We start from the raw sequence: 19,844 nt of genomic DNA on the forward strand, positions 1-19,844 counted from the left end.
GGTAAGTGGTACAAAGCATTATTTTAAGAGAACAGCGCAACATCCTCCTGTAGCACATGCCTTTGTCCCTCTCCTCTGCAAGAGCTCTGCCTCAACTTTCTGGCAATGACAACCTCAAAGTTAAGCACCACCTAAGCTTTTGCAAATTCAGTCTCAATTCAGACACAACAGCCATTGCCCCTCGTGCTGTTTGAAGTTCTTCTTTCCTAATTTAGCCTGTAACAGTCATCTACCACCAAACAGCTTGTGTCCTTTGGTCCCCATATGCCTCTGAGTTTGAACTGCTATGCTTTCTTTTAATTTCCACACTAATTTTACACACAGCTAATTTATTTGCTCTTCTGCTAACTGTCCTTTTTTTGTTCCTGGAATTTATTTACTCACCTGACACTCTTATTCAGTGCATGCAAGATTTTGTTTAGCTAGAATAAAAAGAAGAGCCTCTTTTTTCCTCAGATCCTGAATTTTGCAGAACATCCTAGTTGTACTTTCTTTGCCTGCCTGACTGGAACTTCCCTCTTTCATCTGTGAGTAGCCAGGATCCATATGTGACATTCCCTGGAAGACTGCCTCAATGCCAAGACTAACACTGTTAATACTTTCTTGTAATTGGCTGAAGACCCCTGTCTAGTGCTTAATAGTGTTCCCCTTTTAGGAACAATAACACATGAGCAGCTCAGCCTGCGAACTACAAGTGCTCTCCTCTGTTGTCTGCAACTGAAAATAGAGCTTAAAACTCCCCCACTACATCATCTTATGAAAGCTATCGAGTTTACATTACTGGTTCCTTCACTGCAATTACTCTTTATTCAAGATAACCTACCTGCTACCTCATATTCCTATATCCTTTTTTATTGTTAAGGCCTCAAAAGTTGCATTTTTGAGTTATTGGAAGAGATTCAATAGCAACATGTTAATGAAATTTGACAGTCAAGAACCCTATTAATATCCCTGTATTCTTTTAACATCTCCTTTTCAGCAAGATCTACTGCCACCTCTTGAGCCAGCTCCCTGCTATTCCCGTAACTCTTTTAGATTCCATACACTCTAGTGTAGTATTTTCCTATATAAAGGTCATACAAAATATTTATCCAAGCTCACAGAGCTCTGACCCACTGCATTTCCTCTGCGTCAAAAATGATTTAAAACAACATATACATGAGGTTAGTCATTCCAGTTCTAACTTCAGAAAAATTTCCCCTCCACTAAGTCTTTCCTTCAGCATTTATTATGAAGTCAGGCCCCATGAAAGGCTAAGACTAACAAACCTGCTGTAGGTCAGATCACTTTCTCACTGTCCCCAAAGGCATCATCAAATTTCATACTGCCTTACTGTTTTGCAGTCAGAGTATACTAACCTCTACTTCAATATAAAACTAAATATTTGTTGCCAGCCTGAAACATCATACAGCAGTTCTATCGACATGCAAGGACACAGATCTCGTGTTATCAAACAATATCCATCATGAAAACTTAGTGACAGAGATCCAACAATTCCACATCATTGCATTTTACTATGAGTGGCTTAAAATTATAAAACTCACACCCATAAGCAAAAAGAACCTGTAAGACACATATCTCTGCCCATAATTTGAAACATACCAACAGCAACTGTTGGTTTTAATTGCAACAATCATGTTCCTTCACAAATACTGGAAGGAAGAACTTAACTGAGACGGTGGGGAAGGAAAAGCATTCCTTATGATTTACATTTCAAGTGTGCAGCTCTTCTCATTATTACTGCCTAATCATTTTATTTCTAGAAGGAAACCCTAATACCAAAAGCCAACTTGTTAAAAAAGCAATAATCACAGGTACTAAGACAGAATCATAACTCAAAGATGATGCAAAACAGTATGGAGCAAAGTCAGATCTATAAATCAATGTCTTGATTTGAGAAAAAGTTTCTCTACAGTAACACAGAAAGAATTCACAGTAGCAGGGAAAATCTGTTCCGGGCAAGACTATTCTTCCTTCAAGACGTGCCTAGCTGATTTCCAGACTGACCACAGGCCCAAGTTGCTCTTTGCTAACAGACATAAAACTGAGTGATATTGGCAATTAAAATAAAAAACACATGCTCACTCAGGCACAGATTTTTCACTATGCTGAATTTTTCTGTTAAAGTAAGCAGAACTCAGATACAAATTTTATGCAGATGGCTTTAAACCCTTTTGAGAAATGAAACTTGCAACACAACCAGTGTGGCAAAGCCTGTCCTTAGTCAGTCCTCAAGGTGAGGCAATTAGGAAGGGCTATCCTAGAAGATAAGTGCAGGCTTTCTCTGTAGTCAGTCCTGAGAAGAAAGCTCAGTACTCTGAACATAAATCTTCCGGTAAATCCTTTCTTTGCATTAGTCCAGAACACAGTAGGGTAGCCATGCTCCCTGCTTCTTTTCAACTGAGCAATAATGGGTCCTTCAGTACCCCTATGACAGTTCAGCAATAATGAGTCCTTCAGTACTGCTATGACAGTTCAGCATTATAGCTGCAGTAAAGGAGGCCTTTCCAGTTCCTGGATGAAGGAGGTAACCAGCAGGAATACGTATTGAAGGCAGCGGAGTCTGGAGTTTCAAAGTGGTTCGCATTTATCCTACTGCATTCATTCCTCAAAGGACGAAATGAGAAACAAAGTTCACTTCTACAATGCTGGACTTCAGGCCAAACAGTAAACCTAAAGCTCTGTTAACACTTGTTTAGAGGGAAGAATTACGCTACTATGCATGGATTTCAAAAAGTTTAAAAGTCCCAATTTTTCAAAGATCTTTGTGCAGGGGGGAAGGCAATTATGCTAGCTTAATGATAGACAAGGCAATCCTCTAGAGCATTCTGAATACAAACAATGGAAACTGTTTATTGATGTGCTACCCTTTATCTTAAATACCTACTTTCCTTGTACTCCAGTCCCCAATGTTAGCTACTTCATATATACACACACCCACACAAAGACACATATCAATATACATACATATATAGTAGACAAAATATATACTAAAATGTGAGCCTAATTCTGTATATATTAGAAAAAAATCTGTTTATCTACCAAATAATTTCTATTTCAAGAAATATTAAACAGATAAAGTTAAAAATGAAATTAGTCGGCAAACAGAACTGTAATAACACTTAGGAAAATACAATTTTCAGGTGAAGTTTTTAATCTCCTACAATAAAGTACACATAACATTATAGATTCAACAATGCAGCTTTCTCAGCAAAATACTTCTGAAATAGGGTAAATTGCTAAAACAAGTATCATATCATAAATTCATATGATTTACTTTAATTCATCCACAGTTTTTCTGCATGGTCAGATAATTCTACTGAAAATTGACTGAGGAGTGAAAGTGTTTCCTTTGTTTTCATTTAAAATTAACTAATAATTTTAAGCAGTAAAGGTTATAAACCATAATATTTATAGGATAAAATACAGTAAAAGTGTAGAGTACAAACCTCCATTAATCCCCTTTCCCTCGCTGCTCCCAAAAAAACTACACTGAAGTACAAAAGACTGAACAGAACTGTCCTACTAAGCCATGACATCTTCACTATTCACATCTGTACATTTCAGAAAACATGTACTGACATCAGTACAAGGCCTCCTCATTTTAACACTACCAGTGCTTTGATGAGATGAGAAGCACATCCAAATTTGGGAGTCCCCTTTAAATATGAATTACTTATTCATAGCTGATAATGATCACCAGATCTGTTTCTTCATAGTTTCCATATCATACAGAAGACCTTTTCCCAGATAAAATCTGCACGCAATATTTTGTGACATTTCAGCTGGTTGACTTTAAAGAAAATTAAAGTAGCACTGCATAAATCCATTTCAGAACCAGTAATTCTGCAATTTGTAATGGCAACACTTCATCTTTGCCATCTTTTGGAAATCTCATGCCACAGGGTCCCACATTTGATATTCGGCTTTCAAGCAAACTTCTATGTATTTTTTAAAAAAGTAGTTTTCCAAACTTACGTTAACTTTGAAGCTTTGTATTGAGCCATCCAAAAAGTGGACGTTACAGATTATCTCTGACCGGGTTTTCTCTTTCGGTAGTTCTGATGCTCGTATGTTATTTATCCTCCCACCTAAGGCCCGTAAACGGGAGTTCATAACTATTGCCGAATAACCTGTAGAACAGAAATTATGTTTAATAGCAGTTTTTATAATTCACTATGTTACATCTATGGTTTTGCAGAGAAATCCACATCATGCAGACCTTATTACATCCCAAATACCTATAGTAGCAAATGCTTGTTATAAAAAATAATAAGTTGTAAAATGAGTATGCTGCATACCAGAACAGGAATGTATATATATAGAGGCACTTCCATGTTACAAATGTGAACATTCTAAAGGGAATCACAGGTAACCTCTGAAATCTATGCTTATGTCAGGCATTTGGCATTGCTTTAGCTTAAATCAGTAAAAAAACCCACCCAAACATCTACTGTCAACCAGGAAGACAATGTTGAGACAAGTTTTTATCCCCTGTGGCTAGTAAATCTCTCACCCACTTACAGATTTCCTTCATACTTCTGTATTTACCATACAAGTTTCACTAAGATAAAAAAAAACTTTGTTTACTCTTAACTTACAAAACAGCTTGGTGTTAATACAGATCACATCCTGTCAAACAACATTTTATTTCAGGAAAATATATATACACAAACACCATGTGCAAAGCAACCAGAATTAACATTAGAACATGTCAATATTTTACAGCCTGGCATACATAAATTTATGAAGTCAGAAATTTGAATCCAGAAAGAACATTCACACACATACACACACACACAAAAAAAGTTTAGGGTGTTTTTTTTTCCTGTTTTGGAGAAAACGTTCATGAACACCAAACAGCCATATTTACGGATTCAAAAGAAAACAGAATGAATCCCAAAGAGAAAGAAAAAAAAAAAAAAGCTAGTCATTGAAATAAGAGAGTAATTAAATACAGTCAAGCCTGTAAACATTTCAAGCTTCTCTTCACTGGATCAGTTTACCCATTAACATCAGAGCATATAAAGCCAGTTGGCAAGCGAAACAGAGGATAGTTTTCCAGGTTAATTACCATACCAATTATCACATTATACCTCACTCATTACAGGCTAACTACAAAGAGACTTGCACACTATGAGTGTTTCCTAGACTGCTGGCCAACCTAGACAGGGCCAACATCAGGACTATTTTGCAATTTCCCCTTATTTGTGTATCTGCCCTAAAACGTAGGCTGGTTTGCCTTTTAAGCAGATAAAGATGCTGAACAATTCAGAATAAAACAAATTCTGAAACAAATCTACACACACCCCACCACAAAAAGCAAACGTGAAATACATGACAAAAAAATGCAAAAATGTACAGAGCACCAGGGGCAGGCAACAAAGGAGTGCAGTGATGCATCCTCGCGTAACAATGTGTAATTGTTACAATTCCCTTCTAACAGAAAATTCAGAAGTCAGGCACACAAAAGAATTCAGCTAATACTCCCCTCATACTCTTCTTTGACAGCCAAATGACAGTTTGCTATCTTTATTTTCTAAAACAAATGCTCTAAGTTGCCAAGATCGATTTATTTAGCCAGCATTTCTTCTGAGGAAACCAGCAGTATTTTCCTATTATTTTCCAAAAGTGTGGGTTTTGTTTGTTTGTTTGTTTGCTTTGGCATTTTTTGTTTTCTTCTGTTTTTAAAGGAGGGAAAAAAAGATGAATTCTTTAGGTGAATTCTGAACAGCATTTCCATATAAACCATTATATATTCTTATAGCTTTGAAACTGTTTTTGATATAAGGTCTGCAGTTTGCCATGTCTTTTATTGGTTGATTTTTTGTTTTTTGTTTGATTTTTTTTAATTAATCCAGGAAATGGGCTTTCTTATTCAGCAATGATTGTTGATAAGTAAAACATGCAGTCATCTAATGACGAGGGACATACAGAAGGTGAAGACAGATTACAACTGTATACACCTTCAATCACAGATTCTGTAATTTTCTGGCAGCTAAGTCTTAAACTACTTATTCAGCACTGTGTTCACTTTTACCAAACAGCCAGGTGACTACACAAGGCTGCACAGTCTTTTTGCCCCTTTCCATCCCCCAAAACAAATAGAAAAACCCCGAAACTTTTCACCTGCAGAAATAGCTCTCTACCAACTAGTCCACTGATGGGCAGAAGGAAGAAAATATTCTTCATGGAGGAGAAAATTATTCTTCAGCCACTAGGTGAGGAAATGGTTTTGGCAGCTACATTCAAAGCTGTCAGCCTGGCCTTTGGGGCTCAGTCCGCATTGCAATGCCTAATGTTCCCTGACCTTACAGACTTTGCTCTTGGGAAAGCACCATTTGACCACTCTGCTCATATTCCCCAACTCTTCTCACTTGCCGCCCCCAGTGCTTTTGATCTTATACTTCCACTTGTTCCCTTTTTCTATGGATGTTCTACTTCTCTTCCACCTTAGCTGGGTTGCAGCAGAGAGCAACAACCACAAGGTATCTTCAACATTCAGCTCCTGATCTGCCTGGAGAAAGCAAGAAAATCCCACTGAGCCCCCCAGCTTCTACTGCAGAGTGTGCTGCAGGATAAGCCATGCTTGGAGACCCTGTGGAAATTTTGATACCTAATCCTAACCACACTCCAGCAGAGCATTATTTTTCAACTGTTACAATACAGCTAGATCTTGACATTCACTTGTTCAAGCTTCAAATATAAAAGCTGATAAAATAGCACCAATAACATCTATATATATGTGCTCTTTCTACCTGGTGAAAAACCAAAACAAACAAAAAAATTGCCAAAACCAAACAAAACCCAAAAGCTTAAAAAGCTCCCAACTCTTACTGCTGTGGAAAAAAAAAAAACCAAAACCTAGATAAACAAACTGATGATTTCTATTTAACTGACTGTACATAGTAGCACAGATAACTACAGGTCCATTTCATGCCAAGGTCCCTCTCAGTAGAAAGCCTAGCATGTCACCTAGATAACCTAGCCCACATTTCAGGTGGACTTGGTAGGCTAGGTTTAATTTTCAGATTAGGTTCCCCTATGTTCTTTATAACTTAAACCCCTAAAATGTCTTCTCCACTTACGTATCTATTTCTACATGAAATTCAACCATTGCCCCTCATAGTCTCTAAACCTAAGCCCAGGTCTCCATTAAATGCTGTCAACTGTACACAAAAGATCACAGGAATTTCATCCTAAAGCTATCTGCAACAAGGATGAAATTCCATTTTGAAGTTTTTCACAAAATAACAAGAATTATGAATGCTATGAAAGAGATCATACAATGTGCATTGTTATTGCTGAACTCCCCTCTGTCCTCCAGCAGGTCAGACCTGTTGTTTTCTATGTCACAAAGCTGTTAACAGTCTGTCTGGCAATATTTATAGAAACTACTCAAGAACTAACAGCAATAGGTACTTGAATGTTGCTGTTCATTATAAAATCAGAGAGATGCTTAAGTTTTAGATTAAGGTTACAGTTGTTTTTTATGCCTGTTCTTCACAGTTACTTTTGTTTAAACAGTTACTTTTGTTTTAGTATCTTCAGGTTATATGCTGGATGCCCCAACTGAAACAATAACTTGGAAATTCATCACAAGAAATTCAAACACGATAGGTGTGACCAGTTCACATGGAGTGCACAAATGAAAAAGTGGAATTCCTTGATTTTTACAACTTTATGTAAAATCGAACCAATAACACATTGAAAGTTCACGGCTTGTGTTTACAGCATTCAAAGAGGCCCAGCTGAGGCTGTCCTTGACAGAGCCAGCTGACCATGGAAACTGTGCCAAGATCGGTATAAACAGCTGAGTGTTTGGACACTACAGCCATTAGTCAACTGGAGCTCAAATGGCCTAGTCAAGCCTCAAGAAACTACCACCAGCTAGGAATCTCAAGCAGGGAAAGCCAGACCCTCTACTTCCCACCTTCATGGCCCTCAACATTACTTTGCAGACAGTAAGCTCCTGAAGGAGCTATCTTACAGGTGTCACATCACAGGCACCAGGTTAACATGCTATATGCTCAGTAAGTCTGTAAGGAAACAATTTTGTGAATCCCTAGTCTAAACAGCAAGGGAAGGAGAACAGAAGAGGGGAGCAGCTCAGTTATTAACACCTGCTCTACTACTTTTCTTCCATATATGACTTGTGTTTAAAACTGTATTTTAAATAGACCCAGACTACTGAAATGGCTTATCAACCCAGTGCAATATAAATGGGTACGTGGAATCACACAAAGCAACCTGCAATGGCAACTGCTTTTGGGAGAGGCGAAGGGTCACTGAGATCTCAGGCAAGACCAGATGCCATCTGTAAACACCAGCAATCAGCCTCTAGTCATGAGTAACCAGGACCAGCCATCACATGCAAATCATAGCTCCCACTTTGTAGCCTTGGGCAGAAGGGTAGTTCACAAAACAAACCAACAAAAATCTCACAGACATATTTGAACATTATCAATAAATGAGTAGCTTAATTATTATTCCCCTTCCCCTAAAATAAACATCTCAAATCCAGAAATTTGAGAGTTATATTTTAATTTAAAAAACAAAACAAGCTAAACCACCCCCAAAACAGTTATTTTCACCCTTGGGTATCAAACTCTATCCTATAATCAAACCATGCAACAGGCTTACAGGAGCAACAAATACAACTACAAAAAGAAGTTAATGTTTTCCAAGTACATTAAACGCATTTCTGGACAAGTTTGGTTATGCATGCCTTCTCCTGCAGTAGCGCTGCAGTCAAGCAGAACAAAAATAACTTGTTTTCCTCATCTTTTGTATTGCAGACTGACTTTTAAAAGGGCTTTTTCCGTACCAACTTTTAATTTCTTTCCAACTCGCTTATGAATAGTTAGTAAAGGAAACCTATGACCTGATTTTCAGAATAACTATCATTAATGTGCTTGTTACCAAGGAATTAAATTAAGAGCACATTTGCTGAGTATAAACTCAAAGACCTTCTACATATAATCACACCATATATAACTGTGAATAGTTTTGGGGGTTTTTTGTTTGTTGGGTTTTGTTTGGGGTTTTTGTGTGGGTTTTGGGGGACTTTTTTGTTGGTTTTGGTTTATGTTTGTTTGGGTTTTGTTGTTTGTTTTTTACTTTACTATGAATTATTCATTACCACAATTTCATTGGGTAAACAGGGAAATTTCCACTCATGCAAGTAGGTGTACTCCTGCTTTTTCTAGAAGGGAGTACTGCACTCCAAGTGTTCTCAGAGTTTCTTTATTCATGACTGAAAATGTACAGTTACATGTCAGGCTCTTGAAAATTGTAAACATTACAGAATCTGTGGGAATGTCATTTATGAAAGGATAGTTCTTCTAACCCACTTTCACTGTCAAAGGGAAAAACTTACACTAAAGACATGGGCAAGTCTTCTTTGTCCTTTCAATAATAGTTACATTTCATAGTTACCTACTGATATCTTTCAAAGATATGAAATAAAGTAAATGAGAATAAAAGGAATTATAACAAATGAAAGGTGGGTTTGTATCAACACAGAGCCTTAAGACAACCAATACAAATGCTCTTAAGCATGCATCAGCTTTGCCTATTTGCTGGTTAAAATAATCTCCCAAATTATTATCAGATAAAATAACCTTAGTCAACCTGTATTTTTTGTACTAATCTATATTCTGATTCTTCTTCCCATGTAGTTAAGAAGTTTTTAAATACTTCAAAGCCATATATGTTATCAATGAATCTTAATGAGGGTTAAGTTATCCAGCCAGATTTTCTGAATAGAAGACTTGAAGTTTAACTCAACACCTATGAAAACCAATTTCTGTTTTCACCTTCTGCAGAGGAAACACTTCACCTTTTCTACATTCCCAATGAGAAACTAGATGTCATCCACGAATATAAAATTCTATTTTAACTTTTTGCAGGAAGATCCTTGAGATATTTAACCACAATGCAGTATTTACACATTTCCATACAAATTACAAGGCATTACTAAAGCAACAACTAAAGTAAACTTCATTCTAAGCAATGCATGCAGGTTACCACTTGCTCCTTACCTATAATTATATCCCACAAACTTTTTGTGACATATTGATCATAAATGATATATAAAGTCAATTTGGAGGCTAGAAGTATCACATGATGAAAATTTGCATCGCTTAAAAAAAAAAAAATCAATTAAACTTTAAACATAGAACCAGCTTGAAAGCCTTAGATGATTAAGCATTACATCGTACAGTGTAAAAATGCCTCCAAATTTAAATACAAAGAAAGAAAGGCTTCTTGAAGCATCTTCTTAATTAGAACCAGAATAAAGGTTAATATCCATGTTGAAAGTCTGTGTGTATCTCTACATACACACAATATCCAAAGCAGTAGCTGCAAGGTTTATAACTGTCACTCTTAAGAGAGAGTGCAATATCATTATAACAGAAGCTCTTCACCCCAAACTAAAATCAATATTAAAAAAATTAAAGATTCAGTTTTCTTATATTTGCTTCCAGTGGCTAACATCTGTGATAAATTCCAGCACAGCAAAAATATTTGCCTGTCATATAAATAATGACTAGGTCTAGCAGAGCATTCTGAGAATATATGTTATTAAAAATTGCATGGATAAGGTTTCAGTCATTCTACTCATCATCTTAAGTTTTCCAGAAAAAAAGAGAAAATGAGTCCATTAAGAAAAAAAAAGAAAAACCAAACAAAAAACCCCAGGCATTTTAAAGTTAGAACTTAAATAGGCATGAAAATACCTATATTAACATATATTCTCACACATACTGCCAGCCCAATATTTACCAGAAGTCCTACAGAGTAAAGAAAAAAATTCTTCCATAGTAAAATATAATGATACCTCTTCTTCATCCGACAGCTTTTTATGCTGGAGTTCACCCACAAATAAGCCTTCAGGGTAGACCGTGTATATGATATTATCTCTATTTGCTTATTTAGGAAGTACTTGAAAGCATTTTAACTTCAATGAAGGTAGTTACAAAGAAAAAAAGCTTCGATTTAAAAACAAAACCCAGACCACAAGTAATTTTGAATACCCTTTCCTTTGCTAATCTCCACAAAATTAGAACCTAACTTTTTATTTTACTGTCAAAAGCCAATAAGTAAGTAGAAAAACTGGATCCTCCCTAAGTCTAGAAATCAGGTACCTAGTGACTGCTCAGTAGTTATTGCCTCTAAGAAGAAAATCCAGTATATGCAGTTGAATAAACAAAACCCTCAGACCACTACAAGAGGTTAGGTGCTTAATTAATGCATAAGATTGAGTTATTAAGTGCTTTGCAAGCCTTCCCTGCACTTCACTTAGCTTTCCATTATAACATATCTCCGGTAAACTTGTATTGTGAAGGGTTTTCAAGAAAAATCCAGCTATGTTGAAATCTGGATTCAGCAAGACCACACATGAATGTCAAAGATGGACTGGAGAAGGTGGCCAGGAGACGAAATAAACCTGAGTTTTATTTCTAGCATCAAGCTGTATCTTGATTGACATGTCCTTAAGATCCCACTAAGCCAACAACATACTGAGGGCAATGCAAGCACTGTGAGAAGCTGCAAAGACCTAGCGGAGATAAGCCATGCAGCACAGTAAGCCACCCGTTCTTAATTCAGTTCTGCTGTCTGGTACACACATATGTACACTCACACAGCTGGACTGGGGTTACCACTTCTGTTGGGAGCCATTCAGTCTCTTGACGAATGGCAGAGAGGGCCTTGATGACAGATTCCATGCTCTCAAAATACTGTAGAGATGTAACAGAAAAGGCTTTGCTTTCTTCAGACCATTAATTATACATTAATATTGGTTAAGTTACAGAAAGTAGAGCTGCACTTACTGTCACAGAGTAACAAAAGTAAGTAAATTAATTATCCTTAAAAAAAGGATTATTCATGTCAAATGTTTGTTCTTTATGTATTTATATATAAAAATTTTACATATATATTTATTTTTTTTCATTCAGACAAGTTTTAGAGACAAAGACTCTACTTCAGCTTTTCTGAGATCTTTCTTCCTCTTCAGCCTTACCTTTTTTTTAGCAAAAGGTTTAAGTTACCTGCATCATACAGATTTTTACCTGCAAAATCTTAAGATGTGTACAGCTTCAGGCATAACACTTTTTGCTCTGAAGATTGACGAGGACAAAGACTGGCTAGTAATAAAACAGGACAGGCAGCTATTATAGGCTTATAGAAATTATTTGGCCAAAACAGTCATATTCTTTACACAGTCATAATATTTACATGTAGGGAAAGAAAGAATTATTGCAGCCTCTCAACATGTTCAACAGCAAGACTAGTTATCTGAAAACTTAATCTTGAAATCAGATAACCTAAAGTTAATTAAATTCTAGAAGAGCTTATTGGTAGAAAACCAATACTGACCATCGATTTCAGTACTCAGGCTCTTAGGATCCTTTAATCCAACTTCTAAGGAAAATACTTTTGCCACATTTGCAAAGGACTAAACCAGATTGTATGAACCACCCTCCAAACTTCAAGGGTGTGAATCTGGTCACGCCAGCTTCTCTGATGCTGCTTTACATGCAGAAAATGAACCCATGCAGCTAAGTCATGGCAGAATCCAATGTGTCATCTTACACAGCATGAAGCATTACTCTAAGACTCTGGACACTGGACTAGCAGTAGTTCAGATACCATCTACTGCATGCAGAATGAATAAGAAAAACAAATAGGAAAAAACAACTGAAGTAATAGAGATATCTGCTTCCTACACTGTTCAAGTTCTACATATTTCCTATGAGACCAAGGCATATTTATAATGCTTTCACATTTTCAGTAATTTTTATTGCTCATGTAAAAGATCTTTGTGGTGCTTATTTTTAAAAACCCATTTAAAAAATAACACCTTAAGCCAGGGCACTCAGGGCAATAACAACTCATTGCTCCATTTCCTGCACTGTGCCAATTGAGGAATTCAGGAATTCTACGGCTTCCTCTATCGCCTGCCTCAGCTTTTTAACAGCACCACAGTGCAAAAGAAAACAGTCTCTTCAAAAAACACATATCTATCACTACTTATTTCCTAAATAAAGCCTTTTGGGGAGGCTACAAACAAGACTGCATGAACTCAAATTAGAAGCTGCAGATTGAAAGTCAAAGTTCACCTTCCTCAGCTTGAGGGTCTTATGTTAAAAACACTGAAGAGTGGAAGGACATGAAAAGCTGAGTAAAAGTGGAATCTGAGCACTGCAGTGCCCAGCTACCAAGATGTCCCATAAATAGTTCAGGATAGGCTAAGCTATACAAAGGCAATTTCTTTTAAACCTAACTGCCCTGTTGTAAAACTATGTATGAAGCTGTGTCTACACCTACATTATTTGGGTAACCAAATAATGTCATTGGTTTATATATAATAAGTAATTTATGCCTTCAAATTTTTAAAACCAAATAAGCATTCACAGCTGAATTTTACATAGACAAGCTACTAAAATATTCTGAAACCTCAGGTATCACATTAATTACCATAACAAAACTGAAATATAAAAAGAAATCATATTCTATTAGTAGGCAATAAACTGCATTTTGTGAACTACTGCATGACAGCTGAGAACCATCAGGTCCATTTTACTACCAAGTGAAATTGTGGTAATTAAGGATAATTTTAATCTGCATTACAGATTCAGGAAGGCGTGCACAAAAAAAATAACCAAACACTCTCTCTAAAGATTAAAACATATATAAAATATACTTTTAAAGGGAAAATTCTACTGGTTTACTACACCCATAGTATGATACTAGTCAAGCAGTCTAGGAACTGCTTATGCTACTTCTATTGATTTTAAAAAGACAGAAAAAAATTAAAATAGGGATTATCCACACCAGTGTCACACTATACACTATGTTTGCAGGTCAAGATTTCTAATATTGCTCATGCATTAGCTAGAACGGTTTTTATTGCTTTCACAAGCCTCAGAAACAGGCAAGCAATAGCCAAGACTGATGACACCATTTTTCTGCTGCAAATGGCACTCAGCTGATGCACTCAAACAGGTTTGAAGCAATTTTTAATTATATGCTACATTTTGATTAGAGTTCTTGATCCCATAGTAGACAAACACAAAGTTTTGCACTGTTACCCAGTGTTTTTCATTCATGGTCATTACTCTATCTGCTCCTCAACACAACACAGGATGGTGTGCTACCCAAACTTGAGAAGAAAAAGTTTCATCACGGGCAGGAAAAAAACTCAGTCCACATGTTTTGCAAGAAAACATTCCTGCTGGAGAAACATCCAAATCTCAAAAGAAAGCCTACCTAATGAACAAAAACCACTCTTTAGAATTACTATGAATTATCTTTCCACATGCAGACTTTTATTTCAGACCTTAAAGCTTGAAACTTCATGCATCTACATTCTATACATTCATGCTTCATTTATTTCATAATCCATGTTCTGCTACATACTTTTAAAGTATATTGTCTCAAGCATAACAGATGACTTCTGCTATAAAGCTCACAACCACAAAAGGTCCTCAAAGGGATCTGAAAGAAAGCACTGAAATTTGCACAGTTAACCACAGAAAGAAGATAAGATGGTAAAATAACCCGACCACAGTAAATCTTCCTTAAAAAAAAAAAAATTAATAAAAGTTGTTCTGTTAGGGAGGGAACTTAAAACTAACAATCTAACTTCAAGCTATAAGGACATAAAAAATAATTTCTTTTAGATGCTCTGGTTGTATTCAATTTATCCTCCAGGACTGCTCAAAATGACACAAGCTCAATAGATCCAAAAGTCTCACAAAGCTAGTTTGTTTGAAGGAATTACACCAGAATCTGCCTCTCAAACTACAGGAAAGAACTTGAAAATGCCTTGCAAAAGTTTTGCAATTCAAAGCCAGAATCTAAACAAGACAAAACATCTCCTGATAACTTTGATCATAACATATTCAGTTTAGCAAAACTGAAGGTGTTCATGTATGAAGTTTATTTGCCATGCAAGGGAACTAGGGCAGAAGAACCTCTTCAGAAAGTTTACAACTGTGATGTTTTCCAAGCCTTCAAGAAGAAAAAGTAAATGGACACTGAAAGCCAGCCTATGAACATCTGCACTTTGTAAAAAACTGTCATGGAAGAACAGTTCTTTCCTCGCATCTTCACTTCATATTCCTCCCCATTTATGACTAGCTGACAGATTCCTATTATAAGCTTACCAAAGCACACATCTTTCTTCCCCTTTCTGTTTTTTCAGAGACTTCAAAACATCTCGGATCACATCACTTTGTTATCTTCTTTCTATCTGATGAGATCAAGCTGTTTGCCAGGATCTGCAGTGGCACTTACTGCATATGGCTTTTGCACAAGTTCTCCTCCTGCACCAAGAGAACAGGTAAATGAAAAAAGAGTAACACTGACACCGAAAACAGCTAGCCATTTTTCCAATCTCTGCACATGCCTGGGTATACTCACTTTAAAAGAGAAAAGCATTTCCTACACAGTGAACTAAAAAAAAAAGAAAAGAAGAGTAAACATATGACAGACGTCCTATCTTGCAAACAATCTGTGTGGTTTTTCAATCAGCATTTAAACAGTGTATGTTTTAGACCAGTGAAATCTAAACATTTACATCCCTGTTAGGCATTTTTTTCATTACACTACAAGATCAACATGCACCTAGTGACCACACGGTACCACACCACAAGGAAATCACTCTGAAAAGCATCCATCTAAAATAGCTGCTCCTGTGTCTTCCCCCCACTGCAAATGCAGTGGCAGCTATCTTTTGCTCAGCTACTTCCTTTCAACAAATCAATTCATTTAAATCCCCCAAGCAGTCAAAAAGCAGTGGCTTGGTCATTATGCAGTGTGGCTTGAGTGCCAAGCTTAGATACAGGCTGGCAATCTGGAGAGCTGGGTCCCCAGCGGCATGAAACACCTTCCTGCACCAGGGCAGGCAGAGCAGCCTTCCAATATCACAAGGTGGGTCAGAACGTTGGGCCAGCATTTAGGTAAACACCTGCTAAACCTTCTGCCACAAAGCTACCAAAGTAATAACACTTCTTTCTCTCATTGTGTGACCTTTTTATTCACAGTACTGGCATAGAGGTAAATCTGCCTATTCCAGTTGCTACAGATAATGTGACCAGGCTCAGGTGATTTTCTGACAGCTGGTTTCCAACCCCAAATCAAGAGGAACACACTGGGACATTGGAAATCTGTGGCCAGTGAAGGGGATACCCATCGGGAAGCAGAAGGCAGCCTGCATCCACAGCAAGCAGAAGTCAGGCAAGCCATGACTGGAGTCTGGGGTTGTAAAATGGAGCGGGATAGAGTGTGATTTTTGGAAAGACGACTTGGTAAAAAGCTGCTTGCTCTTGAGAATACTCCTTTCAGTTTGTGTTTTTGCTTTTAGATTTTTTTGGTGTTTTGTTGGGTTTGTTGTTTTTCTCTTCAACTCTCCTACTGACATATAATGCCTTCACAAGTAATTCAAACCCACTTATGTGGGTTTTGTTCATTTTTAACACAGCTATCCAACAAATGACTATTTTAACAAAGCTTCCTGTTGCTATCTGAAGTAAAGCAAGTCTCTTGAACCTTGCATTTACAAGCTTGTTGAAGCTCCCATGCACAGCCAGGCTCTGCAATTTACAGAATGAAACAACTAAATGTTTGAGAATGCATCTCTATTACCCAATATATATCAACTGCTGCTATTTTTCAGAGTTTTAAACTTGGAGGACAGTTTGATTTTAAAATTTCAAATCACTTAATACCTGAGACAACACCAGGTGTTTCTTAAACACACAGAGCCAAATTTAGCCAAGTAGATCTGACATTCCCCACTTCTTCCTGTGTCAGCTTTTGTATTCCTGGCTGGCAGGTAGAATATTTATCTACTTCCCACAAAGCAATCTCAGCATGCTTACAGAGGAATGCAGGCACTAGGCCAGCACTGCTGGTTTTTACTGAAACAGGAGCAAAAAAAAGGAGAGCTTTGCTTACAGTGTTGAGATCTGGTATCTCCCTTCTGGTTTCCTCACCACTAGGTACTTTTGCCTCCCAGTAGAGAAATTCCTCAAAACTTAACATGGAAAGGCTGGGAAAGGCAAAGAGGTAGTTGATTGTAGCACCTTATCAGGTTAGAGCTATGATCATAGCTGGACTGAGAAACAGAAATCCACAAACACTAATGCTTCCTTTCCTTGCAGTTTCTTTCACAACCATGCAATACACCAGAAGTATATTTTAAAGGAACACGTTAAAAAAAGGACTACTTGAAAATATAATACTGTGTTTCTGGTTTTGCTTAAAACTAGTCAATTAACCAAAACCACTGACAAATCACTGACAAAACAACGCATTTCCCTGGAAAGAACTGATTGTCATGACAGCTTTAAAGGAGAAATTAATTTGAAATCAATTCTATAAACACTGTTGTCACACTTATTTTACCTAAGTAACTAAACTAAGTAGATTAACAACTTCATTTTGAAAGCTATTAGCTAAACCTTGATCAGTTACAAAGATAATGATCCCTATTCCAGACTATCTACCCTAAATTACACCTCTATAAAAATAGTCATCTTAGTTTACTTAAACTTACTTGCCTTCCTAGTGCAAAATACATCTTGGTCATGACCAGGGAAGAGGTCTGCTTGCCCACAAGAGCTTTCTGAATGTGACATCAATATTTACACATGTTGAATGCATTCAACCCTCCCCTGATCTTTGGAATCAAAGTACAAATTCTAGCCTGTTCCACATACTCTTTCCTATTGTTAATAAAACTTAGAATTTCACCCAAGCAAGTTAGTTCCCTGCAAAAATGGGGTGGGGATTCAAGTGCAGCATGAACTGCCAAATCTAGCCAAAACATCACCATAATTGGTAAGCAAGGTATTTAACCATTCAGTAGCATATAGTCCCCCTTTTGAAGCAATGATAAGAACAGGAACCCTTCCACAGTAAAGGCAGTTTGCATGACTAGACAAAGTAAATGGTAGAACAGTTTTGTTGGGGACTGAATGCAATGACAAGCTGGGTGCCTACCTTGAGCTAGCAAACACAAAGCAGCCAAAGAGAACCACAATAGCATGCCTGAAAGGAAAGTCTAAGAAAACTTCATAGCAGAACTCTGGCTGGGAAACAGTTCAAAACCTTGAGGAAAAAAAACCAAAAGGTAACACCCTCTGGTTTAATTCTTATTGCATTCATTAAAAAAAAGGGGCTCCCCTTTCCATAAATATCAAAAGCATTAGATCAGATGATGTTCAAATGAAAAAAAAATCATAACTGATTAGGCTAATTGATACAATGATTAGTGCAGGCTCTGAAGAGTATAGGGGGTTTCAAGCAAAATAAGCAGAAGACCCCATTATGAATAAAAGCATAATGGGAGGGATTGGAACAAAGCAAACAGTAATAAGAGTATGACAGCAATGCAGAGATGGAGGAAGAAGAAATTAGATAAAATAGTTGGAGTTATCTGACATTTTTAAAATAATTAATAAGTTTGTTCCTAAGGAAATAGATCAGAGACAGGGAAAAAAGTTACGATGGGTAATGTCATTTGTACAAATTCCTACTAGAACCTTTGGGGGTAAAAAAATGGGGGAGGGTTAGACCATCAACTAGTGTGACACACAAGATGGAGAGGTTAGGGTGGGGGGTTTATTGTTGGGATTTGGGGGTTTGTTTGGGGTTTTTTAAATGCCCTTTGAAGTTCCGGCATCTTTTGTGAGTTTCCCTGCATAAATATTAGATCGTATGATTTCATGCTGAGCCTGAATGGTTTCCTTGACAGCGCTGCTTTTTAGTCCTAGTCAAACAATGTTATCTGCACAATTGAGTAAGGAGGCATCTCCTTCAACTATTTAGCATTCTTTTACTGGTGAATTTGCCACTTTTTTTTCTCCAGAATTACTCAAATAGGTAGTCTGCAGACAGCTGACTAACAGTGACCATATACACACATTACCTTCTCTGTCAGACATGCAGTTATTATGTTTAGAGGTCTTGTTTTCTAAACAGATAAAGGTTTGACCTGCTGAAGTTTAAAGTACTCACTTCTAATGTTTCCAGACCAACTTCTCAGCTTCACCCTATTACCACTGCCAGAAAGAGAAAGAAATTAAAACCTCGGAACCAAGATGACAACTCTAGTAGCACTGTTACAACCATCAGCACAGAATGTACTAATTATTTTTCCTACTGCAAGCTTTCAACCATATTTCAGTACACAACAGTTCAGCAAACTATCACCTTCCTATCGCCAAGAATTTTATGACCAGTACTGAACTATTAAGGAAAAAATGTCAGTATTGTCAAAGGTGTACAAAATTAAACTGTTACACTTGCAGTGTACTAAACTTGTGAGAAATAAATGTGTAGATGCCTGTGGATTATGTATATTCTTTCTTGAGTGCATTGACTCAGAGGAATTGCACTGTAATTTCCTCTATAAGAAAAATAATATTAATTCAACTGTTTGGAATAATTAATCAGACATTTGGAAAGAAAGAAAGCAGGATATCAAAACAGTTGCAGTAAAATTAAGTCCTTATGAGGCTTTAGCACCTTTTCCTGAATTCATGAGTCCAGCTACTACTGAATAAGTTTATTACAGTTCCCTCCTCATCAACTCTACTGTTACCAAACCTAAAATATTCAGTATCGAAATACTGAGCAAAGAAGCCATGTTTCTTTCGAAATAACACAGAAAGCCAAAATAAAGGAAATTAAAAGGAAGAAAATATAAAAGTTAATTTTGGTTTATTGCAGCCAACTAACACCTCATCTGAAGCATTACTTAAAATTCAAATGAACAAACAAAACCTCCACACAACAAAAAAATTCTTCTTTTACTGGGTAAAACACAT

At 36.9% G+C, this 19,844-nt stretch overlaps 1 protein-coding gene across 5 annotated transcripts in view; it reads right to left on the minus strand.

Annotated features, from left to right (window-relative positions):
- PTPN3 (protein tyrosine phosphatase non-receptor type 3) overlaps window positions 1–19,844 on the minus strand; it is a 152,476-nt gene that overhangs the window by 76,758 nt on the left and 55,874 nt on the right. For all 5 annotated transcript variants that reach the window (XM_061344287.1, XM_061344286.1, XM_061344288.1 and 2 more), the window contains exon 2: window positions 3,979–4,133. In XM_061344287.1, coding sequence (XP_061200271.1) covers window positions 3,979–4,133 — 155 coding nt within the window. The remainder of the gene's footprint in view (window positions 1–3,978; window positions 4,134–19,844) is intronic.

This window comes from Neopsephotus bourkii, unplaced genomic scaffold, assembly GCF_033783945.1.
Source record: "Neopsephotus bourkii isolate Nb327-2 ecotype Australia unplaced genomic scaffold, CSIRO-AGI_Nbou_v1 NB_207, whole genome shotgun sequence".
NCBI classification, from domain to species: Eukaryota; Metazoa; Chordata; class Aves; order Psittaciformes; family Psittacidae; genus Neopsephotus; species Neopsephotus bourkii.